The 26,204-nt window shown below is 48.9% G+C and overlaps 1 protein-coding gene across 1 annotated transcript in view; it reads left to right on the top strand.

The window, feature by feature from the left end:
- LOC140394556 (uncharacterized) overlaps window positions 1–13,116 on the top strand; it is a 59,265-nt gene extending 46,149 nt beyond the window's left edge. The window contains exons 16-18 of the mRNA XM_072481915.1: window positions 3,582–3,726; window positions 8,820–8,918; window positions 12,835–13,116. Of these exons, the coding sequence (XP_072338016.1) occupies window positions 3,582–3,726; window positions 8,820–8,918; window positions 12,835–13,002 (412 nt within the window). The 3' untranslated portion in view covers window positions 13,003–13,116. The remainder of the gene's footprint in view (window positions 1–3,581; window positions 3,727–8,819; window positions 8,919–12,834) is intronic.
- Window positions 13,117–26,204: the final 13,088 nt, after the last annotated feature.

The following is a 26,204-nucleotide window of genomic DNA, read 5'->3' on the forward strand; positions in this document are numbered from 1 at the left end:
ACGCAGACACGGGGAGAACGTGCAGACTCCGCACAGACAGTGACCCGAGCCGGGAATCGAACCTGGGACCCTGGCGCTGTGAAGCAACAGTGCTAGCCGCTGTGCTACCCATTTTAATCACTCAAAAAGAGATTTTGCAGAAAATAGACAAAGGCTAAATAAGGGGTTGTACAGTTTACTGATCGGCTCGTCCATAACAGCTGCTCAGAGGTGCTTTAAACTGAATTCTGCTTCATGTTGGTTAGGGACTATAGCGGGGAGAACGAGGTTGATTTGTCTTTGAGGGGAGAAGACTGAGAGATGATGGTGAGACGTAAACAACTGTTGAAAGTGTGGTTCCTCACCGAGTGACAGTTCAAGTGGGGAACCGTCTCCATTGATCAGGAGGTTACAGCGAACATTTGATCTGCAGGTCAAACCGATCACCGTGACCAGTCTCGCTCTCCTGGCATCAGGGCAGAGTTCAATTCTTTTCAGTCAGGCACTTAAGAGTTCAGAGAACAAAACAATTAGGCTGTAAATTATGCAACCGCATGTAAATTAGGTAATTACAGAAGGAAACTCAAAAGTTTCCTCTGTACCTTTGAAAATTCACCCACTGATAAAACATTCTAAATGCTAGGAAATTGCCCAATTACCATGTGCCATCTGGGATGAGAGCAATTGGCTAGAATGGATCTCTCTGCTCTGGCGTTCATAGGGATGAGAGGTGACTTAATTGATGCAAATAAAATACTGACTGAGTTTGACGGGGGTAGATGCTGAGAGGCTGTTTCTCCTCGGCTGAAGAGTTTGGATCCAGGAGCGATAGGGCGGGATTCTGTGATCCTGAGGCTAAGTGTTGACGCTGTTGGAAACGCCGTCGCGTTTCCCGATGGTGTCAACATGGCCTCAGGATCAGCAATTCTGGCTCCTACAGGGGGCCAGCACGGTACTGGAACGGTTCACGCCGCTCCAGCTGCTGATCCCGGTGTCAACTGGGCACTGCGGGGTCCGCACATGCGCAGTGGCTCCGGCGCCAACGCGTGCATGCGCAGTGACTCTATTGTCCACGCGGGCCCCGACGCAACATGGCGTTGGGCTACATGGGTTGGTGCGGAAGAACGGAGATTCCCCCCCCCCGGGGTCAGACCCCCCTCCCCTCCCCCACAGACCGCCCCCGGACCCTTCCATACCAAGGTACCGCTGGCTGAGAGCAGGTGTGAACGGCGCCGGCGGGACTCGGGTGTTTTGTTGTGGCTGCTTGGCCCATCCCGGTCCGAGAATCGCTGGGGGTGGCCCCGTAGAGCGGCCTCCAGCCGGCGCCGCGCCGAGTCTTCACTCTGCGGAGAATCGCGTACCGGCATCGGGGCAGCGTGGCGCGATTCACGCCGGTCGCGGTGATTCTTCGGCCCGGGCCCGGGCTGAGAAAATCCCACCCATAAGGGGTCAGCCTTTAGCATTGAACGTCTGGTTGCTAAATTTGCTGACGCCACAAAAATAAGTAGGAAAGTAAATTACGAAGAGGACATTTGGAGGCTACAGGTTAAATGAATGGGCAGAAATCTGGCAAATGGAGTAAAATGATGGAAAATGTGAAATTGTTCATTTTGGCAGGAGAATAGAAAAGAAGCGTTATTATCTTTTGTTTTGGGGCCACTGCTGTTTGTCATTTTTATAAATGACCTGGAGAAGGGCGCAGAAGGATGGGTGAGTAAATTTGCAGATGACTCTAAAGTCGGTGGAGTTGTGGACAGTGCGGAAGGATGTTACAGGTTACAGAGGGACATAGATAAGCTGCAGAGCAGGGCTGAGAGGTGGCAAATGGAGTTTAATGCAGAAAAGCGTGAGGTGATTAATTTTGGAAGGAGTAACAGGAAGACAGAGTACTGGGCTAATGGTAAGATTCTTGGTAGTGTGGATGAGCAGAGAGATCTCGGTGTCCATGTACATAGATCCCTGAAAGTTGCCACCCAGGTTGATAGGGTTGTTAAGAAGGCGTACGGTGTGTTAGCTTTTATTGGCAGAGGGATTGAGTTTCGGAGCCATGAGGTCATGTTGCAGCTGTACAAAACTCTGGTGCGTGCATTTGGAGTATTGCGTGCATTTCTGGTCGCCGCATTGTAGGAAGGATGTGGAAGCATTGGAAAGGGTGCAGAGGAGATTTACCAGAATGTTGCCTGGTATGGAGGGAAGATCTTATGAGGAAAGGCTGAGGGACTTAAGGCTGTTTTCGTTAGAGAGAAGAAGGTTAAGAGGTGACTTAATTGAGGCATACAAGATGATCAGAGGATTGGATAGGGTGGACAGTGAGAGCCTTTTTCCTCGGATGGTGATCGCTAGCACGAGGGGACATAGCTTTAAATTGAGGGGAGATAGATATAGGACAGATGTCAGAGGTAGGTTCTTTACTCAGAGAGTAGTAAGGGAGTGGAATGCCCTGCCTGCAACAGTAGTGGACTCGCCAACATTAAGGACATTTAAATGGTCATTGGATAGACATATGGATGATAATGGAATAGTGTAGATGGGCTTTAGAGTGGTTTCACAGGTCGGTGGAACATCGAGGGCCAAAGGGCCTGTACTGCGCTGTAATGTTCTATGTTCTATTTAAATGGTGAGAGATTGCCGAGCTCTAAGGTGCAGAGGGATCTGGGTGTCCTAGTGCAGGAATCACAAAAGGCTGGTATACAGATACATCAAGTAATTAGGAAAGCTAATAAAATGTTATTGTTTATTGTGAGGGAAATTGATTACAAAAGTATAGGGGTTATGCTTCAGTTGTGTTGGTCACTTGTGAAACCACATCTGGAGTATTGTGTACAGTCTTGGTCTCCTTATTTAAGGAAAGATGTAAACATGTCAGAAGCAGTTCAGAGAAGGTTTACTAGACTAATACCAGGAATGTCTTATCGGTAGAGGCTGGCTTATGAGGAAAGGTTAGAGAGATTGAGATTGTATCCACTAGAGTTTAGAAAAATAAGAAGAGGTTTGATTGAAACCTTTAAGATCCTGAGGGGGATTGACAGGGTGGATGTGCAGAGGATGTTTCCTCGTGTTGGAGAATCTAGAACTGGTGGGGGGGGGTGTCACTGTTTAAAAATAAGAGGTGGCTCAACGAAGACAGAGATGAGGAGAATTGTTTTCTCTCAGGGGGTGGTGAGTCTCTGGAACTCTTCCCCAAAAGGCAGTGGAAACAGAGCCTTTGAACATTTTTAAGGCAGAGGTGGATAGATTCTTGATTCACAAGGGGGTGAAAGGTTATCCGGGGGAATGTGGGGTTGAGGTTACAACCAGATCATCCATGTTTGTGTGTTCTAATTTGTATGTTCATATGTTCATATGGGATGAGGATAAATCTGTCCACTGCGAGGGTGATATGAATCTTTGGAATTTCCGAGTCCAGAGGATTAGTTGTTGAGCATATTCAACACTGAGATCGATAGAATTTTAGACTCTAGGTGAATTCAGAGATATGGGGATAGGGCAGGACAGGGAAGGTGAGGGAAAAGATCAGTTACGATCTTACTGACTGGCGGAATGGGCTTGAGTCGGTGCGTGGCCTATTCCTGTTCCTCTTTCTGATCTTCTTACGTTTTCAGTGTGAAGGTTGGTGGAACTGTTGCTTTCTGTGAAAATGGATGCAAAGCCATTGTGGACACTGGCACATCTCTCCTCACTGGGCCGACCAAGGATATTGATGCGCTCCAGCACCTCATCGGTGCAGCCTCCAGCAGAGATGGAATGGTATGTAGAAAACAATCTGATCTAATAAGAACATAACAACATAAGAACTAGGAGCAGGAGTAGGCCACCTGGCCCCTCGAGCCTGCTCCGCCATTCAATGAGATCATGGCTGATCTTTTGTGGACTCAGCTCCACTTTCCGGCCCAAACACCATAACCCTTAATCCCTTTATTCTTCAAAAATCTATCTATCTTTATCTTAAAAACATTTGAAAATCGCTTATTGTCACAAGTAGACTTCAAATGAAGTTACTGTGAAAAGCCCCTAGTCGCCACATTCCAGTGCCTGTTCGGGGAGGCTGGTACGGGAACATTTAATGAAGGAGCCTCAACTGCTTCACTGGGCAAGGAATTCCATAGATTCACAACCCTTTGGGTGAAGAAGTTCCTCCTAAGCTCAGTCCTAAATCTACTTCCCCTTAATTTGAGGCTATGCTCCCATAGTTCTGCTTTCACCCGCCAGTGGAAACAATCTGCCCACATCTATCCTATCTATTCCCTTCATAATTGTATATGTTTCTATAAGATCCCCCCTCATCCTTCTAAATTCCAACGAGTACAGTCCCAGTCTACTCAACCTCTCCTCGTCATCCAACCCCTTCAGGTCTGGGATTAACCTAGTGAATCTCCTCTGCACACCCTCCAGTGCCAGTATGTCCTTTCTCAAGTAAGGAGACCAAAACTGAACACAATACTCCAGGTGTGGCCTCACTAATACCTTATACAATTGCAGCATAACCTCCTGAGTCTTAAACTCCATCCCTCTAGCAATGAAGGACAAAATTCCATTCGCCTCCTTAATCACCTGTTGCAACTGTAAACCAACTTTTTGCGACTCATGCACTAGCACACCCAGGTCTCTCTTCACAGCAGCATGTTTTAATATTTTATCATTTAAATAATAATCCCTTTTGCTGTTATTCCTACCAAAATGGATAACCTCACATTTTTCAACATTGTATCCCATCTGCCAGACCCTAGCCCATTCACTTAGCCTATCCAAATCCCTCTGCAGACTTCAGGTATCCTCTGCACTTTTTGCTTTACCATTCATCTTACTGTCGTCTGCAAACTTGGACACATTGCCTTTGGTCCCCAACTCCAAATCATCTGTGTAAATTGTGAACAATTGTAGGCCCAACACTGATCCCTGAGGGACACCACTAGCTACTGATTGCCAACCAGAGAAACACCCATTAATCACCACTCTTTGCTTTCTATTAATTAACCAATCCTCTATCCATGCTACGGCTTTCCCCTTAATGCCATGCATCTTTATCTTATGCAGCAACCTTTTGTGTGGCACCTTGTCAAAGGCTTTCTGGAAATTCAGATATACCACATCCATTGGCTCCCCGTTATCTACCGCACTGGTAATGGCCTCAAAAAATTCCACTAAATTAGTAAGGCACAACCTGCCCTTTATGAACTCATGCTGCGTCTGCCCAAAGGGACAATTTCCATCCAGATGCCTCGCTATTTCTTCCTCGATGATAGATTCCAGCATCTTCCCTACTACCGAACGTAAGCTCACTGGCCTATAATTACCCGCTTTCTGCCTACCTCCTTTTTTAAACAGTGGTGTCACGTTTGCTAATTTCCAATCCGCCGGGACCACCCCAGAGTCTAGTGAAAGCATTTCAGACTGATGCTTTACCACCTACACCAAACTGTCGGGGAAATAACACAAATCCTTCACCTTTCCCTGACGGATTAAAAATGCGAGAGACAGTAATTTGCCCGACGATTAATCCGTTATTGTTTGAAAAATAATTTCAAAATGAGATTTCTTCCAGAGAAGGCTATGGCCAGGATTCTCCGTTCCCGCTGCCGTGATTGGAATTTTGCCTGAGAGCCAAGTTCTCCGTCCTCGCTGGCAGCGGATACGGGATGGATTGAGAGCGGACAATCCCAGCCTATTTACACAGTGAGCTGTTATAGTTTTGCAATGGGCTGAGGGGAAAACAAGGGAACAGAACAGGGGAGTGGGGTTAATTTGAAAGTTTGATAAAGAGCCAGGACAGGCGAACAAAGCAGATGAGCTGGGGGCGCCAATTAAAACCTGGGGGTATGCGGGCGTTGCTGCTACTGAGAGAGGGGCAGGTTTGGCAGCTCAATATTCTAGGTCATAGAGGCCGGGATTCTTCGGATACCCAGCCGGGTGTCTCTCGACAGTGGGAGACATCACGCCATTCGCAGGCAGCGGGAATCGCTGCTCACGCCGCTGTCAATGGGAATTATCATTAAGGCCATCCCACAACAATGGGAAACCCGCAGGCGGGGGATACACTGCCGCCGGCAGCAGAGGATGCCAGTGAACAGTGCTGCCTCCTGCCACCGTGAAACACACGGCTGGGAGGCCAGACTCCCCTGCCCATAGAGTTTACGGGCAGGGAGGCCATGCTGGAACTGTATAAAATGATGGTCAGGCCACAGCTCGAGTGTTGTGTGCAGTTCTGGAATCCACATTGTAGGAGGGATGTGGTCGCACTGGAAAGGGCGCAGAGGAGATTGACCAGGATGTTGCCTGGGCTGGAGAGTTTTAGTCATGAAGAGAGGTTGCATAGGCTGGGGTTGTTTTCCTTGGAGCAGAGGAGACTGAGGGAGGGGGGGGTGGCGGGATTAAGACACAATTGAGATGTATAAAACGGAGGGGCATAGATAGAGTAGACAGGAAGAAACTTTTCCCCTTGATGGAGGGGTCAATGACCAGGGGGCACTTATTTGAGGTAAGAGGCAGGAGGTTTAGAGGGGATGTGAGGAAAAACATTTTTCACCCAGAGGGGAGTCTGGAACTCGCTGCCTGAAAGGGTGGTGGAGACAGAGACACTCAGAACATTTAAGAAGTATTTAGATGTGCACTTGCAATATCAAGTCATACAAGGCTGTGGGCCAAGTGCTGAAAAATGGGAATAAGAATAGTTAGGTGGTTGATTTTGTCCGGTGCAGACACGATGGACCGTAGGGTTTTTTCTGTGCTGTAGACCTGAGACAGAACAAGCTGAAAGGCTTTCTTTTGTGCTCGATAGTTCTATGATTCTATGTAAATATCCATCTTAAGACTGCATACAGCAGTACAAGCAACCCCAAAGTCAAGAAACTTGTGTGTAAAGAGGCCCTGGAATCATAAACAGTACTTATTTAAAGCCATTCACTGCATGTCACATGGAGAGTAAAGTTCCCACTGAGCTTCCGTGAGTTCCATTCTTATATATTTCACTATCAGGACAAATGCGGATAAGTTATCATTTATTCAGTTGACTGAATTGCTTCTGTTCAGTTTATAAGCTGTTATCCCTTATTGCGTGCATTCTTGATGCCTTATCCTTTCCAATCTTTATTGCAAAAAAATGCTCCACCTCATCTAAGCTGCAATTAAAATTCCTTCTGAAAAATCATTCTGATCCAGCACGCTTTGAACAAATCCTGCCTTTTCTGTTAAAGTTACGTGAAGCCACAAATAGATATATTCTTACAAAAGTCATTACAAAGTAATACAAACCCATGTCTTCAGTTGAGTGGATCTCCAGGAGGCACTGGTGACTCAGTAATGTGAGGGCAAATCTTTCAGCTGATAGAAGTGCCAGGTAAGGAGAGCTGCAAATTTGTGAGTTCTGAAATTGCCGGCTCCAAACTCACTTTGCGCACCCACGCAAAATCCCAAATTTGTTTTCCCCAGTGACATCGCCTGTTGTTCAAATCAATTTCATCAGATATTAAAATTCTAAATGAGTGGGGATGCTTCCGTCAATATCCCATATTTCCCCTGCACGTTCCCATCCAGGGATAAATCTGCCCAGTTAAAAACAATCAGTTAAAGGGCAGGAAGTATTTTAAACTATGGGCGAGATTCTCCAGACCCCCAGCGCTGTGCCGCTCACTTGCGGCGAGATTCTCTACTCCCGCTGCGTATCAATGGGAGTTTCTATTGATGCCATCCCACGCCACCGGGAATTCCTCGGGGGAGGTTGTGCTGCCAGCGGGAAAAGAGAATCCCGACGACCAGAGAATTCTGGTCGGGATTTTTTTGTAAACCATTTTTTTCCAACTATAAGTTATTCCAAGCTGTGGGAGTCACATTTATGTGATTTTGTTCAAAGTGATGGGATGCGGTAAAAGGCACCATTATGCCAGCAACTCTAACCGCGGGTCTTAACACATCATCGGGCTATAGCCAAGGTCACTGCCGTTGCAAGCTTTATGTCACTGGCAAAGGAATCAACAGAGCCATCCCTGGAGTCTGCAGGCAGAATACTTATAACCAACCTCCGCACCAGGGATAATGTCGCCCTGGTCGCTGTTTAAAATAAGGGGCGGCACATTTAAAACAGAGACGAGGAGACATTTCTCCTCTCAGAGGGTTGTGAGTCTTTGGAACTCTCTTCCTCGAATGGCGGTGGAAGAGAGTCTTTCAATACTTTTAAGGCAGAGCCAGATTGATTTTTGATTAACAAGGGGGTGGATGATTATCGAGGGTAGGTGGCAATGTGGGATTGAGGTTACAATCAGCCATGATCTTATTGAATTCTGGAGCAGGCTTGAGGGGCCGGATGGGCTAACCCTGTTCCTACTTTGTATGTTTGTACCTTTGTATGTTCATATGCCACTAGCCACCAACTCATTAATCTGTGCCACTTCCCGGGTTAGCAAAGGGGCCTGCTGCAGTATTGGTCAATAGTTGCCTCATTAATGTATCAAACAGATGACTGATACACTGGACCAACATTTTGGTGTCTTTTCTCACTGAGTAACAACAGCAGAATGATATGACTGCCCGGGATCACCACTCTGCGGACTTTCATAACATTCAAGAGGACATAGGTGGCAACACATAGCTGTTCCTGCTCCTTCACTCACTTGCTCGCCTTTACCTGGGCACTTGGTGTACCTGGCCCTACATCCTCAAACAAACCACCTGCATTCTCCACGGGGTGAGCAATTCTGCTGGCGCTTTCATATAGATCAGAGTATTGTTTAAAATGCCTTGCTTGCCTGTGATATTAAAGTGAGGCATGGACTCAGAGGTTCATAGGCACTTATTCCTGCCCAAGTTGCTCATTCAGTAACTGGACACAGTTGTGTTTTTATTTACAGTACTCCATCGATTGTGGCTATCTTTCCAGCATGCCTGACGTGACATTCACTATAGGAGGAGTCGAGTATGTTCTTCCTCCTCAGGCCTACACACTTCAGGTATTTGGCAATTTACTTTATAAAAAGAAAGAACTATTTGACGCAACAGAAAAGTAGAATGGAACTGTTTTATAATAATAATCTTTATTGTCACAAGTAGGCTTATATTAACACTGCAATAAAGTTACTGTGAAAAGCCCCTAGTCGACACATTCCGGCGCCTGTTCGGGTACAATGAGGGAGAATCGAGAATGTCCAATTCACCTAACAGCACGTCTTTTGGGACTTGTGGGAGGAAACCGGAGCGCCCGGAGGAAACCCACGCAGACACAGGGAGAACGTGCAGACTCCGCACAGCCAGTGACCCAAGCCGGGAATCGAACCCGCGATCCTGGCGCGGTGAAGCAACAATGCTAACCACTGTGCTACCGTGGTTGGCTGAAATATTGACAGCACTGGATTTCGGATTCAATTTCGATTGACTATTCCAAACGTACAGTTTCTCAGGGCAAGAGCGCATGTCTGGAACGCCAGTGCTGAGATCAGCAAACCCAACTTTCAGCCCTCGCCCGCTAATGGTGAAAAATCATGTGGGCTGCAAATTGGGTGAAGTGACCTTTGCGTATTCTTAGCATGTGACATGCAAAATTGCACATTATCAGAGTACCATTAGACCACTTACATCACAGATTCAAAAATCGGCAATAATAGGAAATAACAGAAAATATAGTGCAACATTAAATGTTACGATAGTAACATTTAAGGGGCATCTTGACAAATACATGAATAGGGTGGGAATAGAGGGATACGGACCCAGGAAGTGTAGAAGATTGTAGTTTAGTCGGGCAGCATGGTCAGCACGGGCTTGGAGGGCCGAATGGCCTGTTCCTGTGCTGTACATTTCTTTCATCCTTGTTCTCTTGTATAAATAAATCTTTTACTGCCTGCAAGTTGTATATGACTGACGGTTTCCAATGACAGTCATGTCTTGTTTGTTATGGTGTCAGCTGTGACTAGGTGGTAGCTGTCTTGCTGTTGAGTCAGAAGTTTTTGTTCCCTTTGTGGCTAAACTTCCAGAAGTCTTCTGACAAATGATGTAACTTTTGCCAATGACATAATTGTGTTATAACTTGCCAGAGCAATACAAGTGTTACGTGCAAAGCAATTCACAAAGTGCCTCAATGTTTCAGCATTCAATGCAGTTACCATATGTTATAGATGTAACAATGCTGAGCTAACACTCCTGTGTGCTGATGTTCTGCTCCCCTGCCCTCTCACTTCTTGTTCACTCCCCTCTCTGCCCCCCCCCCCATCCCTGTCCTCTCTCCTGTGTCTCTCCCTGCCTCTCTCCCTGTTCCCCTCTCCCCACCCCTCAAACAATCCATATTTCTCTGCCTCTCCCTCTCCCTTGCCCTTCCTCTTCGCTCTTCCTCTTCTCCCTGTTACTCCCTTCTCCTGCTCCCCTGCCACTCTCCCCTGTTCCTCTCTCTTCTCCCCTCTCCCTCTCCCTGTCATCCCTTCTCCTGCTCCCCGTCACTCTCCTCTGTTCCTCTCCCTGTCACTCTCCCCTATCCCTCCTCCCTGCCCCATTCCACCTCTGCTGTTCAGGCACGTGGCCAAAGAAAGCTCATGCCAGGGCTGAACACTGAAGGGCCAGGGAAGTCATAGGGTCAGGTTGGGGGCAGCCATGGGAAGTTTTTGTGTTCAGGCTTCGGGGTGGACAATGTATGCTGGTGGAAGATGGGCAGAAACTCTTCCTTTGTCTCATGGGTTGGAGTTACGTCCTCGACCTCTGTGTGTTTCCACTGATGCCAACAAGGAGACTGCTCCACCCGTGAAGTCAGTGAGGAAGGAGGGAATGGGAAGCCTGGCTCTTAGGCCGCCCCTAAATGACAAGTAGCTCAACCAATGACTGAGTGGATCTGGAAGGCCAGTTTCTGAAGTAGCCAATCACCTGCAGCAATGGGTTGGATCAGGAAGGAAAAGAGCAAAGTGTGTGCTGGATTATATACATCATGCGTGTGCTGGATTACATACACCATGCGTGTGCTGGATTACATACATCATGCATCCTGCCGAGGCACCAATCAGCATCATGCCCTGGTTGAAAAACATACTTTAAACTGAGAAATGTCGGCAAATCAATTTTGTCCAAGTCAAATCACGTCACAAATGAAAGAAAAACCTCACGTCAGAATGGGACTAACTTGTCGTGTTGTGTGTTCTGATGCACAAATGATCCAACACGGCTGTAGATGGTACAACTCTGTTTTATTGTCTAATCAACAGTAACAACTAACTGCTGGCTTGGGTACGTGCTTCACCAGCTAACCTGTGGACCCAGCCCTATCACTATCTTAGTGAGGCACTCAGCACATGGTCTATGTCTGAGTGTCACGCTGTGAGCTCTGTGCTCTGAGCTATCTCCTGGTAGAATGAGCGGGAACTGTGGTGCTCCCTGTTTTATAGTGCGTGAGCTCTCACTGGTGATTGGCTGCGATGTTGTGTGTGTGCTGGTTGGTCCAACTGCCTGTCCATCAGTGTGTGTGTGATTGCACCATGATATGCTGATGTGGATATCATGACATAACTCAAGCCAACAACTCTGGAGGCTTATGGAGTTCAGGTCCCCTCCAGGTCTTGAACACATGATCTAGGCTGACAACCCAGTGCAGTGCCAACAGACTGCTGCACTATCGGAAGGGCTTTCTTTCAGATTAAACCTGAAACAGAGGCCCATTCGGGTAGATGTAAAATAATTCCAAGGCATTATTTTGAGGAAAATCAGGGGCGTTCTCCTGGTGTGCCGACCAATACCTATCGCTCAATCTACACCACTATTCGCAGATGCTGAATGCTGCTTGTGGGATCTCACTGTGCACAAATTGACTGCTGCGTTGCCTACTTCGCAGCAGTGACCTACTTCCAGAAAAGAATACTGCATTAGTTTTTTAATTCATTTATGGGATGTGGGTGTCGCTGGTTAGGCCAGCATTTATTGCCCATCCCTAGTTGCCCTTCAGAAGGTGGTGGTGAGTTGCCTTCTTGAACTGCTGCAGTCCTTCAGATGTAGGTACACCCACAGTGCTGTTAGGGAGGGAGTTCCAGGATTTTGACCCAGCGACAATGAAGGAACGGCGATATATTTCCAAGTCGGGATGGTGAGACACTTGGGTGGGAACCTCCAGGTGGTGGGGTTCCCAGGTATCTGCTGCTCTTGTCCTTCTAGATGGTAGTGGTTGTGGGTTTGGAAGGTGCTGTCGAAGGAACCTTGGTGAGTTACTGCAGTGCATCTTGTAGATGGTACACATGGCTACCACTGTTCGTCGGTGATGGTGGGTTTGAATGTTTGTGGAGGGGGAGCAATCAAGCGGGGCTGCTTTGTCCTGGATGGCATCGAGCTTCTTGAAAGTTGTTGGAGCTGCGCTCATCAAGGCAAGTGGAGAGTATTCCTTTGCACTCCTGACTTGTGCCTTGTAGATGGTTGACAGGCTTTGGGGGGGTCAGGAGGTGAGTTACTTGTAGGATTCCTAGCCTTTGATCTGCCCTGGTAGCCACAATATTAATGTGGCTAATCCAGTTCAGTTTATGATCAATGGTATCCCCCAGGATGTTGAATGTGGGGGATTCAGCGATGGTAATGTCATTGAATGTCAAGGGGCGATGGTTAGATCCTCTCTTGTAGGAGATGGTCATTGCCTGACACTTGTGTGGCACGAATGTAACTTGCCACTTGTCAGCCTGTATATTGTCCAGGTCTTGTTGTACTTGGACATGGACTGCTTCATTTTCTCAAGAGTCACGAATGGTGCTGAACATTGTGCAGTCATCTGCAAACACCCCACTTCTGACCTTATGATGGATGGCCGGTCATTGATGAAGCAGCTTACTTCCTAAGATCTTGGACGGGCTTTATGAATGCAAAATCCTCTCTGATTGAAATAGTTGTTATTAACCCACTGTATCCCTCTTATAGGAACAGGATGAATGGGGGCGAGTTTATTGCAGCAGTGGATTCCAAGGCATGGACCTCCCTCCCCCTGCTGGGCCGCTCTGGATCCTGGGCGATGTCTTCATCGGCTATTACTATGCTGTTTTCGACAGAGGAAACAATCGAGTGGGGCTGGCTAAATCCATTCCGTGATGTCCCGGTGTAAAGGTTCAGACGGATGGATGGATTGCAGTTAGTTAGAACATTGCTAAAACATTTAATCTGTGTCATCACTTCTAATGCAATATTAAAAATGCTTGTGTTGGGGGGGGGGGGGAGGGGAGGTTGTTCAAGCTTTAATATTCAAAACTGAAACCTTCTGTCAATGTTTTGCCACATTGCTATTGTTCTGAACCACAGCTGAGAAATCTCACGGTGGTTTTTGATATCCTTCTGGGTTTTCTTTTAAAGGAATTTGTTTAAAAACATTTCAGGGCACAGACAATCGCTCACAACTGTGCTCACATTTGTGACAGAGAGTCCAGTGACGATGCACGTTTAAAATAACCTCCCACTCCCAATTTAGAAAACAGCAACATTCCTTTGCCATCAATCCACACATCACATTCAGAAATTCTAAATTCACGGATCAGTCACCTCCTTCCCTCAGGATGATTTTAATTTACTAAGTTGAGAATTTAAAACTAAAATGTCAAGCAATCATCTTTGAATTTCATTCGAACACTCTCATGGCCACAAATCTGGATCAAGCTGCCCTTTAAAGGATAAATCAGAATAAATGGGGATTCTCTTCGTTGCAACTACCTCCCACACAACAAGATTTTTCTCTGGACCTTTCACAGCCTGGTCGGCAGTGCATCACAACGCTCCAGCGACAGCAAATGGTTTTCCTAATAATTTTATGGAAACCCGTTCATATAAATCTTGTTGCTGTTGTGCATTGAGCCGTCATGTGCTCGTGGCTAAAATCACGGATCAACATTACGTGGACCTGTTTCCATAACTACTTTATAATAATAATCTTTATTGTCACAAGTAGGCTTACGTTAACACTGCGATGAAGTTACTGTGAAAATCCCCCAGTCGCCTCATTCCGGCGCCTGTTCGGGAACACTGAGGGAGAATTCAGAATGTCCAATTCACCTAACAAGCAGGTCTTTCGGGACTTGTGGGAAGAAACCGGAGCACCCGGAGGAAACCCACGCAGGCACGGGGAGAACGTGCAGACTCCGCACAGACAGTGACCCAGGCCAGGAATCGAACTCGGGACCCTGGCGCTGTGAAGCCACAGTGCTAACCACTGTGCCACCCTGCCGCCCTTTATTAATTCACTGTCTTATCACATCACAATTGGTCTTCCAGAGATTTGGTTCATCATCATATTCAAACTCTCGTGAATAACAATGTCAGATGGAGAGCCAGAGTAGGTGGGATGGGGTAGGCAATCGGAAGAAATGACCTTGGTTCAAATAAGGAGGTGCAATTTGAGTCACGTCAGTTATGTCCTCGGTTGTTTAACTTGCACTATTTTCAAGAGGGGCCGCACGACTTTGTGTTGGGATCCTGGGGCAGAGCACTGTTAAGCATACAGGTGGCCGGTTATGGGAGCAGTGCACCACAGAGACGCATCTGAGGGCAGAGATTGTGAGACGGAAAGACTTGAGAAATTGGCAGCAGTAAAATTTAGCAGGAGTTTAATTCAGGATGACTGTGGCGACACAAAAAGGGAATAGGAGGCTGATTGGGAGAGGAATCTAGAAGTGTACAACAAAATCTCTAATGACAGTACAGCACAAATGGGAAGACAAAGGGAACTTTTACACTTGATAATGATGATAATCATGGGCTTTTCCGAATTATAGGATTTAATTATAGCATTCTGCTAACTCCTAATACCTTTCTATTATTTCAAAAATAATTGTGGGGGTTTCTGCGCACCAATAATTTAATTGCTATTTTATATTTAAAAAGTATCAACTGATATAATAAGTAGTGTTATAATTGTATTACAAGCAGTTGGACCATAAGATGAAAGTGTCTAACCATAGACTACCATTAGGAAATTCACAATATGGTAATTTGATTTAATCTCTTACCATTATCTTTTTGACACAATTCACACCTCTTTAACCTGGGGTTACCCCATCTCTGGATCTGTAAAGATTTAATCACCTGCTCGTATTCCAAGCATTGTCTGGCATCTTTGAATTTGTCTATATATATGTTTCTGGAACATACCTCTTCATTCACCTGAGGAAGGAGCAGCGCTCCGAAAGCTAGTGATTTGAAACAAACCTGTTGGACTTTAACCTGGTGTTGTAAGACTTTTTACTGTGCTCACCCCAGTCCAACGCCGGCATCTCCACATCATTCTTTTTTTGGGCTAAGGGTAAAGAGGATAAAGAATAGGTGCCACCTAATTCCTCTGGGGTCATGATGTGGACTGAACTTATCAAAACCTTTAAATTCAAGAGCATCTCCCACACAAATGGACTGGAATAAAGTGGGAGCACTAAGAAAATATTTGTTAACACCTCTTTATCTGTTATTTCTTCAAATGCTTCTGTTCGAAAGGGAAGTGGAAGGAGTATGCTAATATTGCACGTAATAATTTGACCCCTTCCACGTCCACGGTTATTGTCCTTGGTCCCTTGACTAATGTTTCAATGTTTTAAACTGCACTCTGCAAGGGTCGCAAGCTCCAAAAACAGGAGCTCTTGGTTTCCTTGGGGTTAAATTAAAAGCTTCATTGTGTGAATGATGCTTCTGAGTGTCTTCATGATTGTTTTATTTGTTTATCATCTCTTCCTTCAATTAAAGTATCTTCTTTCACTGTGTGCATGGAACTCTGCCAGGCACATTAGCGGGTTATCTGTTTTAGGGCCATATGTTAACACCAGTGTTATCTTGTCACAGCTGTGTGTATCATTTATTAGACAAACTGCTGCATAGTCAGGGCTAACCCTCACTGAGAAAAGATAATGCTGTTGAATAACACATTGTACATTGACCACAAGAATCTATCGTCCTTTTTTGTGCTTATTCATGTTAAATCATACAAAGATATGATTAATAATGAGACAGAAACTGGAAGGAGGCATCTCCAGCTTGATGTACCTTGTATTTTTGTGCCTGTAATGGCCAGGAGAGAGTCCGAGGTCAGGCGTTGGAGCCAGTGAATGTGGGCCATGGACTTGGGAATCAGGGTCCCGAAACATGGGAGGAGGGGAGAGGGCGGGTCTGATGACGGGAGGATCAAGAGTTGGGGGTAGGGGGAGAATGGGATGGGAATTGGAGTGGTGGAGTCTTGGGCAGGGGCCTTTCAGGGATTGGCGGGATTAGAGAGTCGGGAGTGGGGGTGTTGCCAATTCGCACCGGAGACGCCAATAATGTTGCTCTTTTTAACTGGATACTGATATGACAGTTATTAACGATGATATTGCTTTTCAGAATCGCCAGGTATCAAATGATACCACCACAAGGTTTTCCCAGATAACGATCAAAGACCAAACAACCAGTTAGTTAGTTCAAGTTCAATGATAGTTTATTTACACACAAGAATTACTTTAACAGGCAACATAAAACACTACAAGCTAAATTACACCTAACACTACAACAACCTGTACTTGACTTCAGCCACCCGGCTTTATGCAGAGGAACAAGGCCTTTGTTCGGATTTTGCGTGGCTGGCCCTGGAGAAGTGACTTCGTTTTTGCTGGGCTCATCCGTCTGGTAGTGATCGCTGGTCTTGAACTTGTCTTGTGGTCGTGATGCTACACTTGGTTTTAGGCGTAGGTCGGGGCCAAGAGAGACTGAACACATGGCAGTGTCTGTCTTTATCATTCTGGGGTTTTGAGCTCTTTTGGGCGGTCCTTAGCTTTGGACCCAATAATTCGGCAGGCTTCGATTACTGCCTTGGATTTTGGCCAATAAAGGGGCGGGTGTCTTGATGGCGGGGTGTGTCCTGAGCGGTCATTGACCTTGGCTGTTTGGGCTCCCTGAGCAAAGGGAGTGGCACCGATGAGTCTGTTTCTGTATCTATTACCTGAGTACAGGTCTTTTGTTCTGGGGAAATGGGCCATTAGGATGCAAAGTAGCTGGGTGTTTCGGTAGCGTCTAGTTATCTGAGTTGCCAATATACATAAGCTCTGAGCGTCTGAGTCCTGGGTTGACCATAGTTCCCACGGTCCTTTGCAGGTGGCCATATTTCTCAGGGTCCTTTGTAAGTGGCCATCCCAGATGGCTACAAGGGGGGACGGGGGGACATCCGAGGGAACCAGAGAGTGCTGGAGATTGCAGTGGGGGCGGGGTGGTGCAGTGCTGGGAATGGAGGAGATCAGGGAGATTGGGAATGGAGAGATTGGGGGTCAGAAATGGGGGAGATCAGAGAGGCTCAGAATGGGGGAAGTTCTGAAATTTGTACATGATACAAATCTTAAGACTTTAAGAGGGTAGAGGTAGGCTGGGGAAATGGGACCCTGCTTTGCACAAAATTGGATGTTACATTTCTTGACATTCACTAAATTCAAAAGCACTTCATTGCCTGTGAAACACTTTGAGCCGTGCTGTGGTTGTCCAAGGTCTGATGCCTCCAGAAGTCAGATAACCCAACGGCTGAAGGAAGGTGAGAAAGACTGGATCCAGATGCCTTTCCAGAATTGCTTTCCCCACACCTCAAGCTAACCTCATAGAGTGACTTCGTTTTTGCTGGGCTCGTCCGTCTGGTAGCGATCGCTGGTCTTGAACTTGTCTTGTGGTCGTGATGCTACACTTGCTTTTAGGAGTCATAGATGTTTACAGCCTGGAAACAGGCCCTTCGGCCCAGCTGGTCCATGCCGCCCAGTTTCTATCACTAAGCTAGTCCCACTTGCCCACAGTTAGCCCATATCCCTCTATACCCACCCTGCCCAGGTAACTGTCTGACCGTTTTGTAAAGGAACAAATTGTACCCACCTCTACCACTGCCTCTGGCAGCCCTTTCCAGATACTCACCTCCCTCTGTGTGAAGAACTTTCCCCTCTGTCTCTTTTGTATCTCTCTCCTCTCACCTTAAACCTATGCCCTCTAATTCTAGACTCCTCTACCTTTGGGAAAAGATGTCGACCATCTACCTTATCGATGCTCCTCATTATTTTATAGACCTCCTTCCCTCCCTATGATTCTAGCACAGGGCTAAATAGCTGGCTTTTAAAGCAGAGCAAGGCAGGCCAGCAGCATGGTTCAATTCCCGTACCGGCCTCCCCAAACAGGCGCCGGAATGTGGCGACTAGGGGCTTTTCACAGTAACTTCGTTTGAAGCCTACTTGTGACAATAAGCGATTTTCATTCATTTTCATTTCATTTCACTCTCTCCTTTCCTGCAATCCAAAGCTCCCTGATTCCAAATCCCTGATTGTCCTCCCCTTACACCCCAAAACCCTCCACACACATTCTCCCGATCTCCCCCAACCTGTAACCTCTTTATTCCCCCGCCCCATAATTTCCCTCCTGATCACCAATTTTCACCAATTTTCCAAACCTCCCTGTGATCTATCCCCACAACAATCAATCACGTCCCAATCTCTAATCAATCCTTCCTGTGATCCCATCCCTTTACCACCAGGCAAACTCCCTGCCAATATCCCTGATCGCTTAAGCTCTTCAGCCCTTCCTTCACTATCTCCCTTGTGACTGCTAACCTTCCCCCTGTGATGTTCTTTATGTTGCTTATTTAGGATGGTAGGCGTAGTGTTCCACAAAGGCCAAGGTATGGCTTTTACTTAAACAAAGCTATGATTTTATTTACACTACTAAACTGGGTTTCGGCACTTAGAATACAGAATTGATCAATAACATCTAACTACACTCATCTACTGTTAATTTCAATACTGGTATAAACTATAATCTAACCTTCTCACACTACCCGCTCTTCTGACCTTCACTAGCCGTCTCTTGCATACACCCCTCCCCTGAGGTCTAGCATCACTGCTTTATATGGTTGTCGCTGCAGCTCCCTCTAGTGGCTATTCATGGTACTACATCAACCCTTGTACTGCTGACAGTTATGATAATACCACACCCCCCAACACCCAACTTCATCAATGTCCTCCCATGATCTCCGCCCAACCCGTGATCTCTTGAACCTGCCCAGACATTCCGCACCAATCCATGGGCTCTTGAACCCTCCCCAGGGATCTCTGCCTCTCCATACCTCATTCCAAAATTGCTGTTCTCCTGCTGAGGCCTTCAACCGCAGGCTTTCCAGCCCAACAGCCAGCCTCTTAATCTTAATTTTTAATCACCAAAATCCATGGTTCCCATTCTTCCTCCTGCTTACCTCACCCACAGGCTGGGATCTTCCAATCTCATCGTGGTGGGACCCGCCACAGGAGATTCAGCGGCCCAGGCAATCAACGGTCCATTGGCTTTCAGCGGGACCAGGCAATCCTGGCAGTGGGTGCGGCTGGAAAATCCCGTCCATCGTCCAATCACACTTCTAAATTTTACACAGTATTTTCTTGTTATTGAGCACGGAAATCAATGAGTTTTTGGGGGGTCCCTTGGGGGATCAGTGGTCTGTGAATTGGGGCAGGAAAGGGAAGAGGTGGAAGATCGGTCTGGATCTTCTTGAATGACAGAGCAGGCTCGAGAGGCCAAATGGCCAACTCCAACTCCTATTTCTGATGCCTCTCTGCTCTGGATTCACCCTTTCTTTATTCATGGGAATGAACCGCCTGTGCTCATCAAGTTAAATCATTTTCAAGAACGAAATACTGCTGCGTTTTCCCTGAGTGCACACCAACTGCTTATGCTTCCAATGATAAAGTACAGGCGGAGGGCATTCGGTCCATCATGTGTCTATGCTAGCTCTTTGAAAGAGTTATCCAATCAACTTGAACCCCTTGCTCTTCCGCCACAGGCCTGCAATTTTTGCCTCTTTTTCAAGATATTTACCCAACTGCCTGTTTGAAGGTTCTTGGTGAATCTGTCACCACCGTCCTTTCAGATAGTACATTCCGGAACAGAATAACATTCCGTGGAAGAAATATTCTCCTCAGCTCTTCTCTGGTACTTTTGCCAAGTACCTGAAAGCAAAGTATTGTCCAGGCAGAGCAGCTGGCCAGCATGGGATTGAACCCATGACTTTATCTTTATTATTAGCACCATTCTTTTAAAAGTATAAGCTGAACCGGTTTAAGTCCGCCTACTTTTGCTGTCTAATTCGTATTTGTCATTATTTAGTGAGTTTGATGGCGCCTTCTTTGCGCAGACGGACTGCACAGCTGTGGCTTTCAATATTTCCACTCAATGGTCACAGTTGCTATATCTCCACTCTGATCCTTCCCTGAAAGTCAGCTGCTGCATCTATTTCTTCCTAATGCTGCAGCCCAACACCTTCAGGTTTCCAAGGTAGATTTCTTTCCCTTTTTTTAAGCAGTCCAAAATCAAATCTTCAACAATTTATGGCGACGGCCGTGCATTAGATCTTTAAAGCTTCATAGCCAGTGAAGCGCTTTGGGACATCAGGAGGTTGTGAACGGCACTATATTAATGCAAGTTGTTGCGCCTGTCATGTGAGAGCACCCTTTAAGAAATGGGTGTTTAAGAAATGTACCTTTGAGAAATGGAGCTGCTCATGTTACTGGAGTGATGTCAGAGTGTGGGTGGAGCTGAGCTCCACTTCTGCTTTTTTAGTTTCAGTTTGAGAAAAGCTTGGGTATGTCTGTGAGCTGCACTGCCGTTGATCTCTGCCATCCAAAGACTATCTATGGATCATTTGGTGAATTCAGAAGAAGTAAAATGTTTTCAGTCTTGAATGTAAACCCTGGTGTGCTCCTGTTTGGAGGTTTGTTAAGTTTATTGGATGTTAAAAGAACAGCCTACAGATTACTTAGTGTTGTATTCTTTGGGGGGTGTATTTGATTTACTGGTTGCTAAGATGTTCACTGTTTGTTTTGGAAAGGTTAACTTGAGTTCATAGAATAAACATTGTTTTGTTTTTAAAAATACTTGTCCATTTCTGCTGTCCCACACCTGTAGAGTGAGGCGTGTGCTCCCCATACCACAATCTATTAAAAGTTGTGGGTCAGGTGAACTCCATGATACGCTTTCGGGTTCTCTAAACCCTGACCCATAACACGCCTCTTTAGTCAGCTCTAGAAGTCTAGCAGTTAACATGACATGGACCTACTTAACGAACAAATATCCACGTGGTTAGCAACCCACTCGATCCAGTTCACTTTCTTTGTTGCTGAAGTAGCCGTAGATCGATGAAATGCGAGAAGAAGAGAACAAACATTTCAGGATTTCAAAACTCCAAGAACTAGGAATTTGGGTGTGCTCACTTCTGGGCACTTGGATTCGGGTGGAGGAGGCATAGCATTTGGCCTCGAGCCGGGATGCTGAGCTCTGAGAGGACCTTGCATTAGGACTGGGGCCTCATTAACATCAAGTTGGTTTGCCGCCAGGGAGAGAATAGGATTGAGGAGATGGGGGTCTCAAAGAAGTGGGAGATCAGGCCTCGGGGTGGGGGGCAGGGCGGATGGGATCTCAGGGAGGAGATTGGGTCTCAGGATGGAGATCAGGTCTTGGGGGCGCGGGGGGGCTTGTGTCCTGGAGGGAGATCCAGTCTTGGGGGAGGGGTGATCATGTTTCTGGGTGGAAGGTACTTTGACTTGAGGACAACGGGGGGGGATTGTGTTTCAGAGATGAGAGATTGGGATATTGGCGGAGGTCCAGTCTTGCAGGGAGATTGGCCATGGGGTGAGGAGTTTGGGTTTCTGGGGAAAGATTGGGCTAAAGGGATGGAATCAGGTCTCGGGATGAAGATTGTGGATGCGATCGTCCGGCCACGGTCAGCCGGAAAAGCAGCTCGGCGTGGCCAGTGAAAGCCGTGAGACGTTGCAAGGAGAATCCCGCCCACAATCGGCGGGGTCAGTTATTGGCAAATCTGCATATTAGAGCGAGGCAGAAAGCCTCACTCTAATGTGCAGATTCCGGAGGTACCTGAGGCTTTGGGAGTCAATCCCTTCGCCTCGGGGACCTCGGGCAAGCACGTTGGTACTGGTCTCCATAAACGGGACCAGACAGAACAACACTTGTGGGGGTCTCCCAGGGGATTGGAGGGCCCCAGCTGCATGCCCTTTGGGCAGGGTGGTGCCCTGGCACTGCTGTGCCACCTGGGTACCCTGGCAGTGCCAGTCTGGCTCCCTGGCAGTGCCACCTGTGTTCAGGTTGGGGGGGTGGTCGGGGACATTTGAAAATCGCTTATTGTCACAAGTAGGCTTCAATGAAGTTACCGTGAAAAGCCCCTAGTCGCCACATTCCGGCGCCTGTTCGGGGAGGCTGGTACGGGAATTGAACCGTGCTGCTGGCCTGCCTCGGACTGCTTTAAAAGCCAGCGATTTAGCCCAGTGTGCTAAACCAGCCTCTGCTGGTTTTTCGGGGTCCCAGAGATTGGGACGCCATTTAGAAACGGCGTCCCAATCTCTCGCTACAACGGGGAGTTCTGACGAGCATTTGGATTGAGAGCCAGAACCTTGGGTGGGATTCTCTCATCCCGGGGCCAGGCCAGAGAATCGGCGGGACCGGCGCGAATCGCGCCACGCCGCCACGACGCCGGTCCACCAATTCTTCGGAGAGTAGAATCGGCGCCATTGGCGCTGGTGCGGTTGGCGCAGCGCCAGTCAGAGGGCCGCTCTATGCCCCCCCCCCACCCCCGGCGATTCTCGGCCCTGGATGGGCTCCTTACCTTGGTACTGCAGTGTCGAACCAATCAGAAAAACACATCTGACTATATTTTAAATGGTCCCATTTATAAACATAAGAAAGACCCTCATCCACGCGGTACATAATCATTTTTGATGCACACACAGTCGACGTGCCAATAAGGGGCATGAGAGTAGACAGTACTGTAAAAAGACACACTGAAAAAATTATGATTAAATCCCCAGGGTCCGGTAACACTGTCAAAATGTTACTGTCTTTGTAAGAATATTTTGTTAAAATGTTTTCCAAGCAATGACGAAGAGAAGAGTGAATAGCTAGATGGGTGCCTGGAACACAACTGAGCCACGTGAAAATCAGACAACCAGGTTTCTGCCACTTAGAATTTTAGTCACGCAAGTCAAAACGTAACGCTAAAGATGTGAACCTTTAAACTGGGGCCAGAAAGGGGAAGTCTCTCTGAATTCATAAGATTGTGCAATAAATGACTCAAGGTGGAAATATGTTCATGTGCTGAATGTATCATAGCTCAAGCGACAATGGAAATTGGATAACACCGAATAAAGTTACTCATGTGTTAAATTCCAGTCGATGAGAAACTGTCAAATAGCAATTAAATATATACCCCCGTGAGCTACCTGAGATTTCTGAAAGCACAAACCTCGAGAGGTCATGGTTTTAAATTCTTCCTCACTGAAAAAGATTTAGCTATAAGCTATTCCTCAGCACAAAAACTGCTGAAGAGATAGTGGGCGGAATTCTCTGGTATCAGCCGACTGGCGCCCAAAACGGCGCAAATCAGTCGGGCATCGCGCCGCCCCAAAGATGCGTAATGCTCCGCATCTTTGGGGGCCGAGCCCCAACCTTAAGGGGCTAGGCCGACGCTGGACGAATTTCCGCCCCGCCAGCTGGCGGAAAAGGCCTTTGTTGCCCCGCCAGCTGGCGCAGAAATGACATCTCCGGGCGGCGCATGCGCGGGATGTTAGCGGCCACTGACAGCATTCCCGCGCATGCGCAGTGGAGGGAGTCTCTTCCGCCTCCGCCATGGTGGAGACCGTGGCGAAGGCGGAAGGGAAAGAGTGCCCCCACGGCACAGGCCCGCCCGCGGATCAGTGGGCCCCGATCGCGGGCCAGGCCACCATGGGGGCACCCCTCTGGGTCAGATCGCCCCGCGCCCACCCCCAGGACCCCGGAGCCTGCCCGCACCGCCTTGTCCCGCCGGTAAGGTAGGTGGTTTAATCTACACCGGTGGGACAGGCATTTTAGCGGCGGGACTTCGCGGGGTGGGGGCCGCCAACGGGCGCGGCGCGATTCCCGCCCCCGCCGAATATCCGGTGCTGGAGAGTTCGGCAACCGGCAGGGGCAGGATCCACGACAGCCCCCAGCAGGGGGTCGGAGAATCCCGCCCACTGAGTCAGTAACTGTGCATCCATTTATTGGCTGCACAACAGGTACAAATTGTAAATTCACCAGAGGGTGGCTGCGGCTGGATTCTCTGCACCCCGACACCGAAATCGCGTTCAGCGACGGGGCCAGAGAATCCGCTTACCCGCATGAAATCGAGACCGGTGCCGGTTCCGCTATTCTCCGCCGCCCGAAAAGCAGCATACTCGGGGGGAGTACACCGCGCCGAGTATCCATCGCTTCAGGGGCGAAATTCTCCATTCCGCCCCGCCACATTTCTGCCCCGACCGGCCGGCGGGAGTCTCCGTAACACCGGCCGCTCAATGGGGTTTCCCATTGTGGGGCAGCCCCACGCCGTCGGGAAACCCCCGGGCGCCGCCAAAACGGAGACCCCCACCGGCGGAGAATGACGCCCAAGGTCATTGTCTGAGGCCCGCTCCGCTATTCTCCGTCCCCGACCGGCCGAATTCCCGATGGCATGGATCCAATCTGGCCCTGCCGTTCGGGGACCGCACTCAGTCGGGGGGTGGGGGGGAGAGGGGAGGGGGCGGGGGGGGGGGGGGGTGGCTGGAGGGGGGAGGCGGTCGGAGGCAGGGGGGCCTCATTCGGGACTGGGGGCAATGTGGCCGGGCGGTACAGGGCGCGGAGCGGCCGATCGGGGGCACTATTTTGGTGGCCCAAGTCCGCCATGGAGAAGAACGTGGCCGCTGGAGGCCGCCGCCGTGCGCATACGCAGCCTCTGACCCGGAAGTGCGGGGGGCCATATCAGCAGCTGGAGCTGTGAGCTCCTTGGCTGCTGCCTGCCAGCCCCCTGGAGGGCTGTGAATCTGCGACCTTTTGACGGCGGGTTTCCTAGCATAAAAGACCACGGGCTGGATTCTCCACACCCCGACGCTGAAATGGCGGCCGGCGCGGTGGCGGAAAATCCATTTTCCCGCAAGGAATCGGGACCGGCGCCCATTCCCCGACTCTGTGGGCCCCGAAAAGCAGGCGTTCCCAGAGAGTACGCCGAGCAGCACCTACCTGGGGCCATTGCCAGAGGCCCGCTCCGCCATTCTCCGCCCCCGACACCGGGAGTCTCCGTCCGTTCCCGGCAGCGGGATTCTCTGTCCGTTCACACCAGCGGGATTCTCCATCCGTTCCCGGCAGTGGGATTCTCCGTCCGTTCACACCAGCGGGATTCTCTGTCCGTTCCCGGCAGCGGGATTCTCCGTCCGTTCCCGGCAGCGGGATTCTCTGTCCGTTCCCAGCAGCGGGATTCTCCGTCCGTTCACGGCAGCGGGATTCTCCGTCCGTTCCCAGCAGCGGGATTCTCCGTCCGTTCACGGCAGTGGGATTCTCCGTCCGTTCCCGGCAGCGGGATTCTCCGTCTGTTCCCGGCAGTGGGATTCTCTGTCCGTTCACACCAGCGGGATTCTCCGTCCGTTCCCAGCAGCGGGATTCTCCGTCTGTTCCCGGCAGTGGGATTCTCTGTCCGTTCACACCAGCGGGATTCTCCGTCTGTTCCCGGCAGTGGGATTCTCTGTCCGTTCCCGGCAGCGGGATTCTCCGTCTGTTCCCGGCAGTGGGATTCTCTGTCCGTTCCCGGCAGCGGGATTCTCCGTCTGTTCCCGGCAGTGGGATTCTCTGTCCGTTCCCGGCAGCGGGATTCTCCGTCTTTTCCCGGCAGTGGGATTCTCTGTCCGTTCACACCAGCGGGATTCTCCGTCCGTTCCCGGCAGTGGGATTCTCTGTCCGTTCACACCAGCGGGATTCTCCGTCCGTTCCCGGCAGTGGGATTCTCTGTCCGTTCACACCAGCGGGATTCTCCGTCTGTTCCCGGCAGTGGGATTCTCTGTCCGTTCCCGGCAGCGGGATTCTCCGTCCGTTCCCGGCAGCGGGATTCTCCTTCCCTTCCCGGCAGCGGGATTCTCCGTCCGTTCCCGGCAGTGGGATTCTCCGTCCCTTCCCGGCAGTGGGATTCTCCGTCCGTTCACGGCAGCGGGATTCTCCGTCCGTTCACGGCAGTGGGATTCTCCGTCCGTTCACGGCAGCGGGATTCTCCGTCCGTTCCCGGCAGCGGGATTCTCCGTCCGTTCCCGGCAGCGGGATTCTCCGTCCGTTCCCCGGCAGCGGGATTCTCCGTCCGTTCCCGGCAGCGGGATTCTCCGTCCGTTCCCCGGCAGCGGGATTCTCCGTCCGTTCCCCGGCAGCGGGATTCTCCGTCCCTTCCCGGCAGTGGGATTCTCCGTCCGTTCCCGGCAGCGGGATTCTCCGTCCGTTCACGGCAGCGGGATTCTCCGTCC

The sequence above is a fragment of the Scyliorhinus torazame genome, chromosome 17, assembly GCF_047496885.1.
Source record: "Scyliorhinus torazame isolate Kashiwa2021f chromosome 17, sScyTor2.1, whole genome shotgun sequence".
NCBI classification, from domain to species: Eukaryota; Metazoa; Chordata; class Chondrichthyes; order Carcharhiniformes; family Scyliorhinidae; genus Scyliorhinus; species Scyliorhinus torazame.